This window comes from Rhyacophila brunnea, unplaced genomic scaffold (genome assembly GCF_057557595.1).
Source record: "Rhyacophila brunnea isolate RB1 unplaced genomic scaffold, BYU_Rbru_1.0 scaffold_6, whole genome shotgun sequence".
In the NCBI taxonomy this organism is placed as follows: domain Eukaryota; kingdom Metazoa; phylum Arthropoda; class Insecta; order Trichoptera; family Rhyacophilidae; genus Rhyacophila; species Rhyacophila brunnea.
In genome coordinates this window covers 47,244,083-47,267,991 of record NW_028233276.1, presented here as the reverse complement: position 1 = coordinate 47,267,991, position 23,909 = coordinate 47,244,083, and the positions used below count along the sequence as shown (strand labels likewise).

At 33.4% G+C, this 23,909-nt stretch overlaps 1 protein-coding gene across 4 annotated transcripts in view; it reads left to right on the top strand.

Annotated features, from left to right (window-relative positions):
- FucTA (glycoprotein 3-alpha-L-fucosyltransferase A) overlaps positions 1-4,904 on the top strand; it is an 84,288-nt gene extending 79,384 nt beyond the window's left edge. For all 4 annotated transcript variants that reach the window (XM_085956304.1, XM_085956303.1, XM_085956305.1 and 1 more), the window contains exons 6-8: positions 2,240-2,475; positions 3,531-3,702; positions 4,529-4,904. In XM_085956304.1, the coding sequence (XP_085812430.1) occupies positions 2,240-2,475; positions 3,531-3,702; positions 4,529-4,726 (606 nt within the window). In that variant the 3' untranslated portion in view covers positions 4,727-4,904. The remainder of the gene's footprint in view (positions 1-2,239; positions 2,476-3,530; positions 3,703-4,528) is intronic.
- Positions 4,905-23,909: the final 19,005 nt, after the last annotated feature.

Genomic DNA, 23,909 nt, shown 5'->3' with positions numbered 1-23,909 from the left:
GTCCAAATCTTGTCAAGCTGATGAGTGAATGCATGTTCTCAAAAATTTGAATTAAAAACGTAAAATCTCCATTTCCACTCACATTTGCAGCGGATATATTATTTTCTGAGCTCAAACTACAATTAAAGCAGCATCTTTAGGTTCTTGATGCAAGTGCAGAAGGGAATGGGACAACTGGACGCCAGGACAATTAATTGGACGCCGCACTATTGTAGACACGTAAACAGAACGTAGACGATGAATTTTAATCAGGTTATATTTAATATTTAGTAGTTTTAATTCATTTTACTCTTAACATAATGTTTTTTTTTATTGTGGATTGAGAATTACCATGCCTAATGCTTTATATAAAAATAAAAAAAAAACTCTTTTTTAGTTGGAACTGAACATATGCACGATTAAATTAAAGTAATGATAAACATACTGGAATTCATACGCAGGTCAATTAATGTGAACTTATACGATATGATGCTTTCAATTTTTAAAATTTGTTATCGATCCATTTAAAAATAAAAAAATGAATAGGCATTTATATAAAACTACCATAGGCGGAAGCCATGGGACGAACGCCGTCTTTCCTCACTAGTGACTAGGACTAGACCTTCCTGCCAGCATCGCGTTGTAACGAATTCATGATAAATTATAAAATAAATCAAATAAATGTGACAAAAAAAAATACTTCATAGTTATATGCTGTACTTAGTTTTTGTAGTTACTGTAAAAGTATCTTCATGGTTTTTACAGTAACTCGCTGACATTTTGGCTAGAATTCTTAGTTTTTTCAATGCTCCCGTGTTTCTAGTGAATGTGCTTACTGAATTAATGAATGCATATATTGCCGGCTGAAGTAGAAAGCCGATACATTCACAACGACTGGTCCTATTTTTCCGCCCCTCTCGTTGTTGTCTATGGATAACCTGTCATTGTTCTATAGAGTGCTCATACTGACGCGTCTGTCGTGTTCATACAGGGAATGGTTTGATTTGAATAGATAAGTTACATGATAAATAATACACTAGCATTTATTTGATTATTTTCTATAATTCAATTTGAAACAAGATAGGGTCAATCAATATGTCAAGCAATCTGGGATCTGATTTTGACAGCTGAACAGTGGACCACTCGTTGCTTGTGCAAAAAGATATGCTCAGGCTTTATTAATCTAAAGATGGCGCTGATGCATACCATTACTAATTTATAGCTAATTTAGTGAATATGTAAAAAATTAAGTGATTAATTACATTATCACTACTATTTTTCCATGCAAAAATTTAAACTTTGGAATTATTATCACTAACAAGCTTTATGGTTGTAAATACGGTTGTATGTAAAACATTTCACCGTAGCACAGTTCGCCGTAAGCATTCTATCAGAAAGATATGACCGAAGATATACTATACGGTCTCCAATTTTATTAGTTTCAATATGAACATTAATTCAATTTTCATAGCTGATTTTGGCAAAATTCAAGAATGAAAACCTAACCTAACTAAAAATAATCCGGTATAATATTGGCTATTTTCAAAATTTGTTTACCGCTGGCTTCCTGTATACAGACAAGAATCGTGTTTTATTTAGACCTGAATATTATGTCAGTATTATGCATGGCTCGAAATGGACCGGAACGCACTGGAGCGCCGTTCCGGTTCATACATTCCCCAAAATTATCGCTCCGTCTCGTCTAAATATTAATTTTACCGTCTGAGCGAGATAAGTCATATTATAAAAAAAAATTTAACACAATCGTTTTTTTAAATACATATATGTATAGAATTAAATAAGTAACAGTGTTAATATTTTCGTAAAATTACCAAGCGCTCCGGTTCGTAACATTTTCCATTTCGAGCGCTGGTACTATGCGACCCAAAGAGGTTGTGCTGTCTTTAATATACTGCCATATATTTCCGATACAACATTTCACGGTGAAATATGATACGGCGAACTGCATATGTACAAGTTTCCGGACACGGGCTAGATTTACCATATCTTTCGGGCTAAAAGAGCTAAAACTAAGGTCCCCAAAATTGACAGAGGCATCAGAGCATGAAAAATAGTTTGAAAGTATTCATTAAAAAAATCTTGACGCATGATTATCACTCCCGAGAGTGTCGCTTCTCTCATAATAATTATATTATCGGTAGGTAGACATTTGTAAAAGTTCATGTTATCATCGCATAGTGAGACATATTAAAAGATTGTTTATGAAAATCGAAAAGATAATAATAATTTTCTGTTCAAGGTCGCATGGTTCGTCTCCAACTGCGGTGCTCGTAACCATAGGCTGCAGTACGCCCTAGAGCTGAAGAAGTACATCCAAGTGGACATCTACGGCGCTTGCGGCTCCATGAGATGCCCACGCTACAACGCTGATAAATGCTTCGAGATCCTCGACAAGGATTACAAGTTCTATCTGGCATTCGAGAACTCCAACTGCCAGGATTATATCACGGAAAAGTTTTTCGTCAATGGATTAGGGTGAGTGGTTCTGTTTTATTCTTTAAACTCTTTACAGCGTTATCCCCGTTTTTAAGCTCTTCTCAAAAGAGTTATAAGTATACCATCGTATCAAGTTCACGTTGACATTAATACTAGCTAACACTCTCACCAGTCCCACGATGGCCGCGCGGCTTAAGCATCGGCCTATAGCGTCATGGGTCGCAGGTTCAAATCCTGGGTCTGGCAAGTATACATATTGTTTTCAATTTGTGTATGAGTCAGAGTATGGACCTACTAGGTTGAGCAAGTGGCTGACATCCATTTCTCGTAAAAACCAAATCTGTTAATACAAACCTCCACTCTATGGAGGCCCATATGATCATATTAGGATCGGACATGGTCAAAAGAAAGAAAGAAATAAATAAATAAATAACACTATCACAGGGCCGAAGATGATTAAGGGAAAAAGATTATGTACCTACATATCGAAATAAATTAAGAATTATTCTACAGAGATTTACTTTTACTTATCACTAGTTTATTTACAAGTGGTGTATTAATCTAATAAACTATTTTTTTTATCCAACGAATAATTCACAATATTTAAGAATGTAATATTCTAAGTATTGAACATACATAATTTTGAAAACACTTCTGAAAAAATGTATTATAACTTATAACCAATAGAAAAAATCATTTTGAAAAAAGTAAGACAACCCGCAGGAATCGAACCTGCATCTCTACAGGTATCGCGCCCGTCACGCATAGACTACTATGCTAAAGCTGTCATACTAATTACCTACGGCAAATTTTAACTATTGGTTGTTATAATACTCTCTGAAGCGCTTCCCAAATTGAGCTACAATTGGCAATCGACTTTTGTATTTTAAATTAAAGTAGGTATTACTTCAATTACTAGCCGATGTCACGGATTACTCCAAGATATTTTTGTGTTGTAACTTACTTCAGCTTGCTAATAATTTAAAAAACTATTTTTTTTATTCAAAGAATAATTCACAAGATTTAAGAATGTAATATTCTAAGTATTGAACATACATAATTTTGAAAATTGAAAATTGTGTATTAATCCTTAGGCGAAACATATTGCCGATCGTGATGGGAGCTCGCCCTGAAGATTACGAAGTAGCCGCCCCATACAACTCCTACATCCACGTAGACGAGTTTGAGAGTCCGAAGGAGTTGGCTGAATACCTTCACAGACTTGACAAGGATGACGAATTGTACAATTCTTATTTCAAATGGAAGGTAAGGTTCTTTACACTTATTACTATAGTGTGCATATTGTATAGATAGATCATATTCCAAAATTTCAGTGAAAAAAACGAGTCGCTTTCGAATTTCGATGGGGAAAAGTATTTTGGTGAAAACAGATAAAATCAACAATTCGATAAACACGCCCTCCAAACCAAACCCGCCTCGCACCGCACTCTGTCTTAATCGAGCTTATCACGAGGCACTACGTTTGATGTGAAGCATTTGTACAGTTGTTTACGCCTGGTAATGTCCCTGGAGCAGTTACCCGAGACTGAGGTCGCCACGCTCTCAAGTGAGCTTTGTCTGAGTTTACTGATTTTACTCTAATGCAAAGTGTCGGGGAGAGAAAAGGCACAAGGAAATTGTCAAAAATGAAAGGAATTTTAAAAATGTAACAAAAAAACGAAGCTAATCATATGATTTGACTTCAGCTTAGGCCGTTTAGGGCGCCGTGAAAAATACGTGATCATTTTGGTCGCCATGTTGGATATCCATATATGTCCAGGCTGCTTGTGAAACATGGCCGCCATTTTATTAGTGGGATAAATTTGAGGTGGTTCCCCTTCCTAAATGTCGACAATGCGCTTGGACATGAACATGACGTGCGTATGCCTAGTTTGGTACTTTCCTCAAAAAGTGCAGCTTTTTTCCTTATTCGTCCATCTAAAATGGATGAAACAAACTCAGTTGAAGGCTTATACTCTAGCAGTAGCTGATTATGATACCATTAAATGAATTAAAAAGATAATAAGTCGACCTTCTGCTTAAGTTATGGAGCTACTACTCGATTACAGATGCAAGTATTTTAAAATTTCAGGGCACCGGAGAATTCATCAACACCTATTTCTGGTGCCGGGTTTGCGCCATGCTGCACGACGAGATTCAGCCGAGGACCTATAGAGACGTCAACGAGTGGTGGAGAGGTCACGGCGTTTGCACACACGGATCCTGGAGACGGAAAGGCTTCCCGGACTCTGAACCTCAGGAAACTGAAGAAAACGCCGAAGGGATTTAAATGAAAATATTAAGTGTGAAACAATTTTGTTATACTGACATTCAGAACAGTTACGGTGATAGAAGCAAGGTTGTAGAAGTTTTATTGACTATGATATATAACGGAAGTTACCACATCTAGTGACGGAGTACCGAGTATTTGGAAAAGTTTCAGATTAATTTTCCACCAATTATTTTGTAAAAAAAAAAATGCTACGTATTTACTTAACTGTATTATAATAATTATGACAAAGTCAAATTTTAGATAATATTAGTTAACTGACAGTGAATTGAATGATGAGGTGTTAGAGAGTAAATTAAACATAATTACTATTTCCGATAACCTATTCCTATATATTTTTATTTGGCTAGTGATACATACAGTAAGTGAATACCTAAGAGACCAATATTGAATTATGTGCGACTGACAAAAACATGATCGTAATTTTATGTTTTACTGTGTTTGCGATTATGTACTGAAGATGTTTTGTTTTTAAATCTATACAATCATTAATTTTATGTTATCCAGAGTGGAGAAAACGTCTACTTTAGGTACTTATGTACCTAATAAATTGTTTAAGTTAGTTTTTATGCTATTTTAAAACAGAAGGGTACAAACCTGTTTGATGGAGGTATTATTTTACACCAAACTATGTGATTGTGCATAACTAATAAGTTTAAAACGTGTTCATTCATTTTTCATATTTATATTTTATTTATTTATGTATATTATTTGATTTTAATCCAATTAAGTAAAAAAACAGTGATTTCCTTATGTTTACCTATTTTAGTTTGAACATTTTCGTGCATTATTTTATTTTGCACAACCAGAAATACGTCAATGTTCTTTTGAGAGAGTTTGAATCAAGTGCCATTGGGTTGTTCTTTCTATACGATCAATTATCTTAATTTGACATAAATGTCGGTTGATATAGATACATTCTACACAGTCCAATTGAGAGTATTAGTTGTAAAGTCACCTTTTTTCAACTAGGTACTTTTCTGTCATGTGTTAGCACCTAAAAATCAAATCCAGATTATTCCGATATTGCAATTCGATTATAATCGGAAGAGTCTATACTATACACCCACGTTGGCCACGCGGCTTAAGCGTTGGACTATCACGCCGTGGGTCCCAGGTTCGAATCCTGGGTCTGGCAAGTACACATATTGTTTTTCAATTTGTGAGTGAGTTAGAGTATGGACCTAATAGGTTGAGCAAGTGGCTGACATCCATTTCTCGTAAAAAACAAAATCTGTTAATACAAACCTCTACTCTGTGGAGGCCCATAATGATCCTATCAGATCAGACATGGTCGAAAAAAAATACAATTGTGTCGCTAGATTTCAAAATCAGCCAAGACCATAATAGATGAATAAGAGAAAAACAGCTTTTTGTTTTGGTAAATACACAGTCACAATGGTGAAAGTTTAAATTATTTCGAGTATAGAATATTTAAAATGAATAAATTCCACATTTTGATAATGCAGAATGTTAGAAAGCAGTAGTTCTTCAGCAATTCACAAAAAAATAAAAAATACCTAAAGGTGGACTTGGCTGATTTTGAAATGCAAGGACACAATTCATCAACTGATATAGATATATTATTTTTGAACAATATCACTATTTGCGATTCTTAAGATTTTTACTATTTTTATGATTTATTGTAAATATCTCTGAATAAAATTTGGTTTTGGATTTACCTATGTAGAATTTGCATCTAATACTGTCAAATTATTGTTCGAATGGCTTGGATTCATACTCGATCGGTGGCTATACGCTATACCAATGAAACTATTTTTCACTATGTATTTAATTATGTTGTGTTTGTGTCGTGGTTTTTTTGTGTCTATTTTTATGTTGTATCCTAAACCCTGCCGCCATACGAATGTATAAGTTGATTACGCAATAATAATGCGGCCTCATAATGAATGACACAATATTGAGTTAAAAATCGTAAAGATAACGCTATTAAAATTGATTGAGCTTTTGTTAATTTCGCCAAAGAGATATTTAAAAAATACCAAAGATAACTATCTAACTACATTCCTACAATATGTATAAAACATACTTACATCACAAAATATGTTTTGAAAAAAAAATAGTTAGGGGTCATCCATATTATATGACGGCACACCTTAATTATGGGATAGTAGAACACATAACGTCACAAAACAAATAAAATATAAACTCATTTTTTTTGAGAATAGAATAATATTCCGTGTGGACATTATACTGAAATCGCTCATTTTCAACGAATTTGTTTTTAATGAATGGGGGGGGTTAAACAATGGGTCATAATTATAACAGGAGGGAGTAAAAGATTTTGTGAAGTCCTCACCACGATGGGAGGGGGGTCAAAATTACGAGTTGGTTAAAAGCAAAAGGGCTTTACTCCATTTTTAAATTTTATAAATTTTATGGATGACCCTTTAGGACCTCTAGGCTAGGTAGTAATTATCTGTGTGTTAGTTTATAAGTATTTTATCGTCAAGGAGTTCTATTATAATATCAGCGCTGCACAATGTACATAATATAATATTACGTTATATTTATTTCGCTAGGTAGGTACGTGTTTATAATAATTATTGTCGTCAATTGTAATTATTATGAAGTTAAGACAACATACCTAATACGTTGATAAGGTTGATTATAATAATAAGTTGTTACAATGTTATATTAAATTTTATTTAAATATTAAATTTACTAATATTCGTTAGTGGCTTGTTAGAAAACTCCAAAATACCAGTAAATAATTTATTTATCGTCGTCATTTTTTTAAGTTTAATGTATGTAATTGATTATTTTTTATAAGGCAGTGACGTCCCGTGGGAGCAGGCAGACTATGCGTTGCACAAGGGCGGCACATTATAAAGGGCGGTGAATGAAAAAACGAATTCAAATATTACAACTTTCGAGAGCAGTGGCGGTTTTCAATGAAACTGATGATGCCAACCCATCGTTTCATTAGATTGTATAATCTTAGTTTAAAAAATAATCGACTGTTGGTGTATTGTAATACCTATTGTAATTCATTTTGTAAAACGGTTTATATAGCTTTACTTCAGCGGTCTGCGCCATATAGCTTCACGTAACTAAAACCACCATTGTTTGAGAGTAGGTTTCGTGAAAATACTTTAAATCTCAGTAGATAGAGTGTTTTTTTGTGATATTATATTTGTGTATGAGTCAGAATATGGACCTAATAGGTTGAGCAAGTAGCTGACATCCATTTCTCGTAAAAACAAATTCTGTTAATACAAACCTCCACTTTGTGGAGGTCCATATGGTCCTATTAGGATCGGACATGGTCAGAGATGGAGTGTACGCCAATTTAAAGATTTTTTGTCTGTTTAAGATAGCTGAAAGTAAATAATAAAATATGTAAGTGCGTATCTGACGAATTGAAAGACGAATCAAAAATCAAAATAGACAGCATTTTTAAAGTTTGCTTAATAAGGGAGGTACTTTGCCTAGGGACGTCACTGGTATACTGACAAAAGTTAAAACAGTATTTAAAATAATAACTTCTTACTTAATTCTTATCCAGTTTATTTTTAGTGATACATATTAATATTATACAACTATTTAATGCCATAAATGTGTCTTTCCCATCTACAATAATACAAAATAATAATATGTAATAGTAATATATTTTATAATGTTATCATGAATGCAATATTTTATATGCTTGTTCATCTGGAATATGTGTGTACCTACCTACAGTTTGTCTTCCTATACGAATGGCATGAGCATTATTTAAATAATGTCAGTTAAAACGTGAGATGTATATTATAATAGTAACGGTTTTCACAGTATTAAAAACTGACAGTAATTTAACAGATACATTTTTTGTCTGTGGGTCTATACCCTACATAGAGTTGAAGTCTTTAAGTTATGGATAATGTCTGTACGAAATCTCTTGCTTAACACCGTCGTACATTGAAAATCGTCTCGACTGGGATATAGTCATACATCAAAACTGGGCGGAACACAGTACGACGTTTTGAAATTATACATATATCACCCTGAATCTATCCACTGCTGGATAAAGGCCTTCCCAAGCTGAGTCCATACTCAGCTCGAACAGGTGAAAAACTACATCTATCTGGCACAACAAGTGTCTAAAGATGGATGTATATTTGATGAAATTGTTTGCAGAGTAAAGCTAGGCTTGGTCGTCTGAATAATGTCTTTAAAAGTGACCTCCCACTGTGCCTAAAGCTCAAAGTGTTCAACCAGTGTGTGCTTCCCGTAATCACACATGCGTGTGAAACATGGACCCTGAGTAAAAGAGAGATGCAGAAACTTAGAGTAGCACAATAATATAAGCAGAGGTGCATGCTGGGTATAACGCGAAAGGACAAAAAGAGGAACGAGTAGATAAGGCAACAGACAATGGTTTGCGATGTATAGAGTTTGCTAAAAATCTCAAATGGAAATGAGCTGGACACATAGCTTGAAGAAGGGATAATCGTTGGACAAAGTTAGTCATCCAGTGGTATCCAAGAGGTACAAAGCGTTTGCAAGGTAGACCTAGAGGCCGCTGGATCGATAAAATTGTACTGTTCTGTAGAAGTACTTGGCAACGCAACGCAATTATATCATGCCAACAAAATCACATCGACAAATTCGACGTGTTGCAGTCGAGACTAGTTTGTATGTGTGACCCAGCTTATGTTAACGTCCCAATGGGAAAGGACTGAGACTTGCTACGTAATATTAAAACTAGTAAACGACATAATCTCGGGCACATTATGAAGGGATAAACGTACATCATTCTCCAAGCTCATTGTCCAAAGAAAGGTCAATGGTAGTATAGGAAAATGCTGAATTGAATGGTTAAAGAGCTCCCGCGAATTTTTTTGAGAAGTAGACTATAAACTGAAGATTGTCTGGTGGCAGCCAATCTCCTCGTACGTAAAAAGCTAATGTTGTTTTTATTTTATTAGATATTAAAAAAATTGTTCAAAAAATATTTATTGCTGCTTGTATATTATCAACTGATATGTATATACAGAAATAAATTCATTTCGTGTCCTAAAAATAATGTAGATAATATAAACGCCTATGTAAGTCAATCGTATTTTCATTTATTTATATTTAAAAATAAGAGCATGTACATAATATTTAAATAAACAATTTATTACTTATTTGCAATGTAAAATTACGTGAAGATTTTTTTCCCCATTGATTGATATTAATTTGAAAAATATGTACGCCTATCTTTGGTGCATCGTATGACGCCCTGCGACCTTTGTAACGGTATAACTACCTACCTAATAATCCGAAACTGATTTCAATACATTTGGACGTTAAAGAAACTGACAATAAGGACACTGGAGGCTTTTGAGGTGAGGCTGTATTGGGGTGCCATGAAGATATCCTGGACTGATCACATTACCAATGCTGAGGCTTAAAAGACAATCCAACAAGAAGAAGACAACTTATATCTTACTACCAAGCGTATGAAATCTGCTTACTTCAACCATAATTTCCGAAATGAGAAAGATCCCACCACCACCCGTCATATATGCACAGCCATGGATATGCACGGCCGCTCTCCATGTCGCTTTAAACGTGTCTGAAAGAAGTGATTTTAAGTGCTCATTCCGTCCCGAGACGGAGCCGCACGGGACTGATGCTGCAACCATGCACCGTAGTGCTTGAAGAAGAAAGTTAAGAAAGATTTTGAAGTATGATTTACTCCAAGTCATAATACAGGGAAATGTAGAGAGTAGCAGAAACATGTAGAATGAGATTCGGATGGGACAACTGGGCGCCAGGATAATTGGGCGCCGCAGTGTTGAATGAAATATATAAACGTTCGTTACGATTTTATACAAAAACTAGACGAGGAATTTTAATCAGTTTCAGTTGGTAGTTTTAATGCATTTTGTTCTAAACATAATGCTTTTTATTGCGGTTTGAAAATTATTATGCCTGAGGTTTTATATAAAAATAACTCTCTTTCGTTGGAACTTAGACATATTATGCACAATTAAATCAGTATTTATTTACTATTCGCACCAACTATTAAATAATAAAATAATAATATAAATATATATAATAATATTAAACATATATCTCAAAAGTACCTGTAATATACTAATAGACGAACGTCTATATATTTTAAATTTCATTCGATTGCGTGGCGCCCAGCTGTTCCAGCGCCAAATCGTCCTAGACCCCCCCCCCGGGAAGTGACTCAATGTCCGAAGCGATGGGAATCCGACACAACTGGCCCAGGATAGGGAGATGTGCCTACTGCAAGTTTGTCGCCAACCTTCGATAGAAGCCGGCACCAGAAGAAGAAGATTGATAACGTTGACTGTCATGTGACGTGGAAATAATAAAGTCTCAAATGTTATATTATGTTAATACGTATCTTCATATAGGTAGTTTTATGCAGGGCTCAAAATGGGCAGGAGCGCCGTTCCGGTTCGTGAAATCGATAAAATTATCGCTCCGTCTCGTAAACTTTTCCATTTCGAGCGCTGGTTTTATGGCATAATAGTACATAACAATATTAATGTAAATAACAAGTTTGTCTTGTTAGGTAGTCTTAAATAGATTTATGTACTACGACCAAGTCCTTACAATTTCCAGAAACGGAGTTTTAAGCGTATTGGTGTTTGAAATCGTCGCTGCTTTATATGGAATTAAGTAGGCACATTAATTTTATAATAATTACAATTAGTTCACGGATGTTTAAGAATGCCCTATTTAATTACTGTATTTGCATAGGTACTGAACGAATTTCTAGTCGACAAAAAAATGGTTATCCATTGGTATCTAAATTTAAAATAATACTATGGAAAAATGATGACGTGACATTTTTAACGAAAGACTGGTATGATACATTTCAGCTGATAGTGATGTCAAATAATGATAATATAATTTAATATCTAGTCGAATGATTGCAAAAAGAAGGTAATGCGAAATGAATAAACGTTGTATTGATTTTTTTTATTCCCAATAAAAAAATCACTAATAACAGTGGCGTAGCAAGGGATGGGAGCGTAGAAGTGGAATATCGCTGAACATAACTGTCTGACGTGCCGAATAGTTTTAAAATTATATTTAAAAAAAATGATGATGTTCTAGATACCACTTACAGATCATAGTACACACACGGCTTTATCATCTTTTTTTTCAATTACGCCATACTTACATTTCGGTCCACCAATTTTGCAACTGTCTGCCAGAATTACTAGTAGCTTCACCAAGTTTTTGTTTTATATTTGGTACATAATATTATGGGTAGAAATGATACTGTAGATATATTGTACCTAATGTATTAATTAGTTTGGTTATTTACGCACAAATTGACACTAGAATTGCTCCGATCAGATGAGACATTCTCTCGCTACAGTGGTCTCAAGCATTTTGACAGGTTGAACTGATGAGGTTAGTGCGATAATATTATACGTATTTGACGCATAAAGTCTAAGGACCGACCTATGCAATTATATATTTTAATTAAACGTACCTAATGTTTATTCTTGAAGAGTATTTGCCTGCTATTTTTTGTACAATGCGATCTGTCATTTATTATTATTATAATGGGTATTTTTTTCTCTTCAAACGCGTGCCATAGGTTCGCCACCACTGAGCTAGGTAATACATAATTTGTTTTTTGATAATCGGGAAAAAATTGAGATCTTTGACTTCAATTTTACGAGGTCGTACATTTTTTTAATCGCTCCTAATATATATAAGGTAGTGTATGATCACGTCACAAGTGGACATGTTTTAATTGTGTAGGGGGTGCATTTTTTGTTACCGCACAGGGCGCTAAAACACCTTGCTACGCCCCTGACTAATCGGATTGTACTACAAAACAGGAAGGCAGAAGATCCTATGTATATTAATGCCTTTTTCAACATTAAAAAAACTGTTGTATTCAACAGTGTTCGCACAATTTTCTAAATTTGGCGGCTATGTTTTAATATACTTACCATTTATTAGCATATTAAGTCTATATTCTTCATCATCTTCAATAAAGGATTTGTAAACCAGTCTATATAAATACCAGTAACGATATTTTATATACGTCGTATAAGAACTTGTCATCCATTTTATTGAAAATATTTCTTGAAAGTAAATGATTTTGTTTGTGATTAAATAAGTAGGTTTACGTTCAAATAGCGTAGCTAGATTTTGGTTATTTATAATGAAATTACTTAATTAGATACTTGCCAGTATTTTCTAGGAACTCTAAAAAGAGGAAATTATTTAGTCGCGAAGACAGCAAGCAAGGGAATATGACAACTGGACGCCAGGACAATTGGGCGCCACACTGTCAAATGAAATAAATAGACGTTAGTTAGGTACAATTTTATACAGAAAGTAAACGAAGAATTTTAATCAGTTTCCATCTACTATTTATTAGTTTTAATTCATTTTGCTTTTAACATAATGATTTTAATGCGGATTGAGAATTATCATGCTTTAGGCTTTATATAAAAATAAAAGAACTATCTTATTGCTGGAACTTAAACATATTCACAATTAAATCATTATTTATGTGTGGATATTTAAATTCTCACTAAGTATTAAATAATAATTTAAATATAAATAATATTAAATATATATTTTAAAAGTACCTATAATTCACGAACGTCCAAACGTGCGGCGCCCAATTGTCCCGGCGCCGAATCGTCCTAGACCGGAAGCAATGGAAGAAAATTTCAATGCTATCTTGACGTAGAACGATTTAATTTTAAATGTTCGCTAGTTTCACGGAGCTGAGGAAAGATGAGTGGTCTTATAGCGTAACATCTTATCATAATATGGGTTTATATATTTTTAAATCACAAATAAAACAATGTGTAATATTATGATAAGTTTCGTAATATCATAAAGTCAATATAAAATGGGCTTTGCTCCTGTCATAGTCAGCTAGCTCCTATAATCGATGCGCAAAGTCGAGTGGAATTCTTTACTTATTGGTAGATAATATTTAATGTGTTAACGAAGATTTTTAAAAATATAATAATTTGGCTATAAGTGCGTGTGTATTATATTTATATATACATTCTAAGTACCATATCATTTTCGTTATAAATAATAGCGAAAATCTTTTTCAATGTTAGCTGTGATATAAGATTAGTACCTTATATAGAAAATTAACACACATTTACCTCATAAAAACCACATTAATATTTCGCGGCTAGCTAACGATTCTCTGCGCGACACGCCAATAGGTATAGTGATAATTTCGCATACTATGAGTAGGTATGCATAAAATTTTATTTGAATCATGTACATGTTTACTTCATCAAGCCCTGTCTGTTTTGATAGACGGTGTGGTCTTTGCTTACCAGTGGCGTGCGGTCCATAGATGCTGTAGACGTGGAGCCTCCTTAGAAACAATCGATAAAGTGCTATGCAATAATATTATGTATTTGTTGTGCAATTTTATAGTGTGTTTTATGTAACTATGCTTCTTCTAATGGTTATATAGTAGTAATATTTTTAGAATATCACAGATATACCACTCTGTAATAACACACACTACATTATATATCTACTACTTTGTTATTTCATCACATACCCGCCCACCAAAACTAAATTTGTTACAAAACTCTAAGTAGATAATAACGTGTAACAAATAGTGGGTATAAAATGCGTATTTGTTTGAAAACAGAATCCCTTTAAGCAAAAGTCACCGCACGCCACTGTTGCTTACTATGTGCTTACAATCTACAAATCTCATTAGTTAAAATGTTGTAATAATACCAATTTTCTTTACATAATAAAACATTTTCACGGGATTTGTGTTTCCTCAAAAATATAAATCTCTAAAGATTAGTCCACACCTATATTTACACAAAATATCTCCCCCCAAACAGATTATACATTGACACAAACATTCGTTTGGAACTCAACGCAATGTGTCCAGACCTGCGAACATTGCTATCAAATTAAATGTTTGGACAGTTTACAGTGTAAAAATGTGCACGCTCGCTAAACGACATTTGATTGCAACATTCGTACAATGCATGTTTGTCTCATTAGTGTATTATTTGTACATTTTTCAAAATGGTTGTAAACATGCTGTTTGCGGGCATATGTGTATAGGTCTGTATTAAGCTTAAAGCTAAAGGCTATTGTGATTATAAAAAAATAATATTCCGCCATCTCTCAACATCTTAATTTCAAAAAGGTTTTAATTGTTTGACCATGTACGTATTTATAACAAATGAAGTTTTATTAAAAAATAAGCTTTAATCTGTTCATTTCATGGTACAGTTTTTATAATAACATTATGAATATTTATGTTACCGTGAAGCGTTGTTTGTACTTTTGCTGTTTTCTTTTTAAACTGTAAATATTAAACATTTCAGGGACATTCTGTTTTGTATGAGTTTTTTAAAATGGTAAAACATAATTACATAATGCAAACTATTTAATTATTATTTATCGCCACAAATATAATATATAATGTAAGTAGTGTTTATAATGAAATAAATTAATATTGATAAAATATACCTATGTGTTGTTTGTTTAATTATTTTTTTCTTGTACCTACCCAAATGTGTACACTGTACAGTATGTACTAGGCACCTACATAATATATTATGCCATTCAATGCATCATGGCCCCCATATCCTACAGCTGGCCCCCTGGTCATGATGTATGGTAGGCCCCCAACCTATCGTTAAGGTGTACTGTAATGTTCTACAATAGTGTTCCCCAAATGGTATTCCGTGAAACTCAAGGGTTCCGCGAGGTAAAACTTAATGGTAATGCGTGTATTTTTATATTTTTTTGTATTTCTAAACAAATCTACTTTAATTAATGAGCTGTTAACATTTGGTATCATATTATCATGAAGCACTGATCGCGATCTATTTTTGTGGTAGCCAAGTAACATGTCACCCTTCATAAAATACAATTCTACACGTGAATTATCATTTACTTAATTAATACCATGATACCTCATCAAATCGCATCATACAATCACATATTTTTCAATGTTAATATTCTTTAAGGGAAATAGCGCCGCAGGCGACTTTTCTGCCATTAGAGCTAATTCATAATGTGTGTTTATCTTACTTAACTGGTCGATCCGCCACACCGGGCCCTCCTAAGCCCTGGCCCCCAGGCTAGAGCCTTGACAGCCCCCCTTGTGGGGCCATGCAGCACACAGTATACATTAATATACATAAGTTTTACTATCTCTTCGTTGTGCGTGCCCTTTCAGTATTGAATTTTAATTTATTATTATGACGTAGTTACTTTAAAATCCCGTGCTCGTGAACAAAAATGAAAAAAAACAAACACAGTAATATAGCACGGCATTGTCATGCACTGTATAATTATTATTGTTGTAAGTGTATCGTAGAAATGGTGTTATATAATATTATTATTATCACTATTTATTTGTCACGTCATGTATACATATTAGAATTTATAGTAAGAGGCAGAAGGATGCAAATCTAATAATCCACTAAGATAAAATTCTCTCAAACCGTCTGCAATATGTACTAGACGAGAACCAGCCAAGAGAACGAGCTTTAGAGGTGGATACAGCACTATGGACCATATCCAAGTCATCAGAGAAATTAGAGCGGTAACAGGAATACAAGCTGCCGCTATCCATGGGTTTTATAGACTATGAGAAAGGGTTCGATTCCATAAAGAAATTTTCAATACTCGATGCACTCAGAAATCAAGGAATCCCCGGGCGCAATATAAATATTTTCAATAATATTATACAGTAGCGCAACAACATCTCCATAAATCATCGCGCATTTCCTATCAACAAAGGAGTCCGACAAGGTGATACAATCTCACCTAAACTATTTACAGCTACACTTGAAGACTTATTTAGAGAACTTGACTGGAATGACGCGGGCCCCCGTAAATGGAGAATACGTGAGTCATCTGCGCTTTCCCGATGACAATAAATAGTAGTTTGCAAGACTCAGAAGACCTCCAAAAGCAGAATGCAGGAACTCACTGGAGTAAGCAACAAAGTAGGCTTGAAAATAAATGTGTCAAAGAAGAAAGTCATGTTCAACTGCTTTGCGGGCCAAAAAGAGATCCTCATAATTGGCATTCAGCTCGAACAGGTGAAAAACTACATCTATCTTGCACAACAAGTGTCTATAGATGGATGTATATTTGATGAAATTGTTCGCAGAGTAAAGCTAGGCTGGAGTGCTTTTGGCCGCCTGAATAATTCCTTCAAAAATGACCTCCCACTGTGCCTAAAGTGCAAAGTGTTCAACCAGTGTGTACTTCCCGTAATCACATGCGGGTGAAACATGGACCCTAAGTAAAAGAGAGAACCAGAAACTTAGAGTAGCACAACGTGGAATGGAAAGGTGCATGCTGGGCATAACGCAAACGGACAAAAAGAAGAATGAGTGGATAAGGGAACAGACAAAGATTTATGATGTGATAGAGTTTGCTAAAAACCTCAAATGGAAATGGGCTGGACACATAGGTCGAAGAAAGAACAATCGTTGGACAAATTTATTCATCCAGTGGTATCCAAGAGGTACAAAACATCCGCAAGGTAGATCTAGAGGCCGCTGGATCGATGAAATGATAAAGTTCTGCGGAAAAACTTGGCAACGCAACGCACAGGAACGAGAGAAGTGAAATCAACTTGGAGATTAGCGAGGCCTTCATCCAGCAGTGAATAGATTCAGGCTGGTGGTGATGATGAATACATAATACAATTTTAAAAAAAAATGTGTTTTGCTTTGTTATATTTACACCTATAAATTTTTTTAACTTATAAATTGTTTTATTTTGGCTAGGTAAATAAGATACAAATCCACATTTAACAAAATATCTTTAGAGGCAGAAGGATGCAAATCCACACTACGTTTTTTATTTTATTTTTTTTAGATATAAAATTGTATTATTTTTATTCCTTTCTTACATATTCCAGAAGTACTTTAATTGAATTAGAATAAAAAAAATAATGATCATTATATGTATATTTTCTTAGAAGTTATGAATATTCGTTTAAAATAAAAATTGTTTTTTGGCTCTCCTGAACAATTGGGTATTTGGCACTTGCATCCGTCTCGTCTGCCTCAGAGGTACAGATATTATATGATAAGTACCTACGTGTTATAAATGTTATAATAATATTACGAAGGAGTTAGTTTTTTCAAATTAATGGCGCTTTTTTGAGGATTATTTTGTTGCTAGGTACTATAAAAATTAAACTTATTGTGAATACCTGGTCAGGTCAACTAACATAAAAAATTTACGATAATGTACTAAAAAAATAAAAGTAACAAAGTGTGGTGTGCCAAAAGACCTTTCGTCTCTTCTGTTGATTTTTTTTGATAAATCTAGCGTTTTTTAATTAATACCGAAAACAGCTTTTGGGAGTGCGAAAAATTGACGAAAAGAAAAGCCACGGGACCAGTGTTGCCATCTGTACTATACTTGTGTAGTATTTTGTGCTATAATTTTGGTCCGCGTATTATGTAAGGTGAGTCGGGTAAGTGGAACTTTGGGGTAAGTGTAGCTACTAAGATATCTCAGTATCTACTACAAATTGGATAATGCCATCTATGGAAAGGTGATAGCAAAGTTACCGATTATTTATAAAAATAATCAGAAATGGTGTCGATACCATGTTTTTTGAGGTGACTACATGGATTATTCTCCATACGACATTTTGAAGTCGACGAGTGCGATGGTAGCTGTTACTAAAATATTTTTTTAAAGACGGAAATCTGCACATTGTGGTTGTAGAAATTGGTGAGTATATATACTGTGTTTTGATACGATCGAAGTATCAAAGATCGAAAATCTTCGTAATTGAAATATAATGTTTATATGTAAGAATTTGTATACCAGTATAACCTAGATAATTCGAAATCCAAGGGACTCTGAACATTTGATTTCAAATTCGCGAAAATCGCTATGAATCGAATTTTGTGAAGAAGAAAAAAATCGTCAATTTGTATGGGGACTGTTCGGCTCAAAAATGTTCTTCTAAGCCTATAATTCTGGATTGCAAAGTTGTTCAATTACCAAATAAAGAAGTTACCGAAAGTTGAATATAAATGCCACTGTTACAAAAGTTTCCTGCAGAAAATATAAAAGAAACTTTGTTTGAAACACTTTTGCTAAATTATATCAGTAGGAAGGCGCCTATAAAGAATAAGAGAAAAATGGTTGCCACAGGAGCAGAAGTGATTACATGTTATGATGTTATAGAGCGAATGAAAAATAATGTCCCAATAGAAAAGAAAATAAAGCCATTGCAAGACAAAACTAACATGCAGAAGAAGGTATTGAAACCGATAAAAGTACACCAAAACAAAAAAAAAAACACGAACCCATGTCATCGGAAGAAGATTTGTCATGGACATCAAGTGACGAAAGCAAAGATAATATGCAAGACTATATTAATAATTTGCTCGGCGATGAGGAAAACGATCCTTCAATTAATATGCTTAATAAATCAATGTTTGATCAGTTTGATGATACTGCAGTTGCATCTAATTCAGAAATGTTAGAGATTGGAAAATGGATTGTAGCACAATTTGCTACAAAAAAAACTGTGAAACATTTTGTCGGAGTTATAATAAAACTTGAGCAAGATGACAGAATTCTGACAAAGTTTGCTCGAAAACTTAAGACGATTAAAAAAGAAAACGAAACTATGTTTTCATTTCCAAGAGTAGAAGACATTTACGAAGTCAAAGAATGTAATTTAAAATATCGCAATTCGAAATAATTAAGTTAGAATAAATAGTTTTGTAAGTAAGCACTTAACTTGAATAATTGTAAGTACAGTAAAAACGAAAGAATGATTCGAGAATGAGACCCAAAACGTTACTAGAGATTTAATGTTTTGTGTATTAATTATTATTTTTTCTTTTATATCTTACTCTCTATTTGTATCCACATTTTATTTTTGCTGATTGTTATTTAATTTTGTAATAATACGAAAATAATCATGTTAGTATATTAAATATCATCAACTGTTTGTTAATGCTCACTGTTTCGAGCTAAAAAAATAATGTTTAACCCTGTTACTTCTTGGTGAAGCTATTATAACATTTCAAATTTCACTCATTCTTTAGTACATTTAATCTCACGCCGCACGCAATAATCGACAAACCTCTTTATCGTTTTGATTTTACTGTAAGTGCTTACCTCTTTGTCATTAAGTACTGACTATTTTTAGGGTTACTCTGGATTCCTGTATTGTATACTTTGTATTTGTGCTCTTTCGAGACGAATAAAATTATAAGTTAATCTTCAAAAGCCTTTGATTGATTTTCCTACCACTCCTGTTGCAGAGATATCCACATTAAATAATTAAGTACCTACCTAATAAAAAACGTCATTTTTGTTTCGGGACGTCACTAGCTCTACATACATTAGTATGACACACTTACCCCAAAAAAAATGATAGAGACCATTTTTGTTGAAAATCTTTACAAAAGTTTTAATTTAAGAATCAATATCAATTAAATGATATATTACCTTTCTATGCATGTAATACGTTATGGTTTTGAAGAACTTTTAGAATAATGGTGAATTTAGTTACACTTACCCCAATAATGGGGTAAGTGTAACAAACTGACTAGTAATCAAAAAATAATAAAATGTCGTATTATAGTAAGATGTACAGTGGGTTCCTTCTGTACATATTAATTGTAATGATATTGTAGATCATATGGTAAAGTTGTCAACTGTTTAAAACATACCTATTCATCATGAACCAGGTTGAAATTCATCTCATTAAATTCTATGTCACACTTACCCCGACTCACCTTACTTACCTACAAAAGGTAAAAAAAGTATAGTACGCCCAAAATACTATAATTTTGAATATCGGAGAAAAATGTATCTTTATCTTATAGATTTAATTTCGATATTACAAAATACGCCAAAGGTACTAAAATTTCGATATTTCGTGCAAAGTAGGTACCTACCTACTATAATTTCATAATATAAGAAAATTTGGCGAGCTGAGAAAAAAGTTTCTTGAAAGAGGTAAAAAAAGCCGTCGACTTTAATTTAAAATGAAATTTCGTGAATTCGCCAGTAGGTAACTATTTTGGTCGGAAAAGATACATAAATACCTACATCATTAAAAAAGAGTTTTGAATTTAGTTAATAAATTCTCATTTTTTGCGAAAAACCAAAACCTATACATTATCAACAGTAATACAACAACCCGTACTATAATTTTTGCCGAAATACCATAATTTCTTGGACCGCGTACTATAATTTAATGACAAAAAGATGTATACAAAGAGATTGGTGTATAAATTGTACAATTTGGGTGACAAAAGGATGGCAACACTGGCATATCTACTGCTCAGAGTTACTTATCTAAATAATGGATGGGAGAGCCACTGTCTCAAACTACCCAATCAAGACTCGCAACCGAATAGAATCTGACATTCGAATGACGTTTTCAAAATGGCGTCCATATAGTATTTCGTAGTTTCATTTTTGACCGTTCTTTAGATAAGTTTGTTAGACTGTACCTACCGAAGTTTCAATCATCAATCGATCTATTGATATTTTGGCCAAAAAAGAAAAAAATACAATTTTCTTCGAATCTACCGGTATTTAGAGAGAGATTTTATATAATATGATCACTTTTCACTGTTAAATGGTTTTCTTATAGATAGGTAGGTAGGTAATTATGTGATTATAATAATATGCATGTTTTAAAGGGGTAATTTATATTTTTTCACAAATTAAAATCGTTAGTTTTTATTATTTTTGTCAATGTAGGTACCTACTGATATTTAAACAAATATTTTTAGTGAAAATGTCATATGACAACACTGCGACTGCAAGCTATACAGAAATAACCGCCTGTTTTACTATAAATTTGTCTATGGTCTGTCTGCTTGAGAAAGTCAGAGCAAGCTAATAAGTTTTCAGTTGGAATAGTTAGAATAGTAGAATATTCTTTATCCTCTATTAACAAGAAAATTACAGCGCAATTTCAAAAATGTGCATTGTAACAGTAGCCCGCAGAAATTTAATATTATTTTTAGGCAATTTCGCGGCGATAATCTGTTTACTATATTCGATATCTTCTGGGAAATGGCTGATTGGACCGACTACATCAGAAGTTACTCCGAATGGCTCCGAATTAATCAATATATCGACTTCTATAGGTCTTTGCAACAGGTTCGTGGAGTTCAATATACATGAAACAGAATCATTTAGAACTTTCACATGATGTCACACCAAAAATTAATTAATCATGTAGGTACATACTGTTGGTAAATACCGGATTTTTGTTGGGTCTGTCAGTAGGTTTGATTCAATTTTATTTAAATAATTTATCCGACAACTTGAAGTCACAATAAATTTGCAACCCCAATCGATTGAATTAAGCAGAATTTAATGTCAAATCTACATAATCATTATGGTAATATAGCACGCGTCGTTATTTTTAGGATTTGGGACCATTGGATGAAGTCATTGGCTGATTCAGACATTCATACAGTGTTGCCTTCTTTTTATCATAGAATAGTACGCAGTCCAAAAATTTATTTGTAGTACCTATTTCGGCAAAAATAATTATAGTACGCTTTGTCATCCCATCCTGTTGAAAATGTATAGGTTTTCCGTTTCTCACAAAAAAATTACGATGAATTTAAGAAATTCGGAGGCCCCTTCTATTTAGGTACCCCTTCCGACGAAAAGTGCTTATCGACGAATTCAAGAAATTCCATTTTAAATCAAAATCAAGATCTTCTTTTTACTCTTTTCGAGAAACTTTTTTTCTTGGCTTGCCAAGTTTTCTTCTTATACGAAACTTTAGTAGGTATCTACTTTTGGCTTATTTTTAAATGTCAAAATTAAAAGTAGGTATTATAAAAGTATTTTTGGACCAAACTTAACCTAACCTACCCCAACCTAATATTACCTAATATAATCTTAGTTTGTGATAATGATGCATCAAAATGTATGAAAATTTCAAATTTTCAACAACAATTTCATCGAAAAGCCTATGTGCCGACAGAAAAAGGTATTTATTATAATTTTCTACATGGAATAAACTGTTTTCGTAAAAAAAAATATAAAAGCTCATGGCGGCATCTGCGGCACAATTACCATGTTTTTTCCAATGTTCTAAATTATAGTATTTTGAGCGTTACTATACCTTTTTAATAACGTACATGGTACGCAGACTAAAATTATAGTACACATACCATAATTATAGTACGGTGTGCAACATTTCTTGTGTTCATCGCCTTTTGAAACCCAAAACCTACTGTAATTCAAAAAACAATGACATCCCAAGACAAAATGATGTCTCTATTTTTTTAACAGTACTTTTAATTACTCTATCGTGACTCCAATACCTAAGGAATCTATTGTATGAATATATTACTAACAAATTGTGACGATTAGCAAATAAATCCTATTAATATATAAGTTAGACAGTCTTGTTTAGTTGTCATCATTATTAAGCAACAGTTTTATTATTTTTACACAATTTTAACTCTGCTATTAATATGTATTTATGATAATGTCATTAATCTCCAATCATTATAGCTAGCTAACTGATGATCCCATTCCATTCACAGCGCAGCTATTCTTAACAGTTATCACTTTGGCATGTTTCCGTTATTTTCATTGGTCCAAATTAACATGGAAGGCATTCCATATGCAAGGCGGTTATCGACGGCTGTCGGTGGTTATCTTCAATAATTGGTAAAATCATAATATGGTGAAAATTTAGGTTGGTAGACATGTTGGTCAAATTCAGGTATGTTTGTGCTGGCAGACACGCCTGAACCCATTTTGTATTGAAACGTCAGACATATCAACATAACCTACAATTTTATTAGTCATGTAATTGCAGTAAAACAAATATTATGTTACTACTAGCTGCTACTAGCCACTCGATATTTGAACTATAAATTAAAATGGCAGCCGTAACGTAATTATATTTCAAAGCAATCAGGTCTTGCATCTCAATATGTAAAATTTGACTTACATACTCTATCTTGCTCTAAAAGTAAACACAGTCAAGAAAGGGGCTGTTAAAAGATAGTACTTTTTAACAGTTCAGACACTAACTTATTTAGATAATAATAATTAATCACCTGAATATGTGATTGATGTTAGTGATTGAAGAAACATAATATTTTTTTCATGAAAATATGTGTAACTCTAAATGGATATTTCAACAATTATATATATACAACAGTGGAGCTATTCACAAATC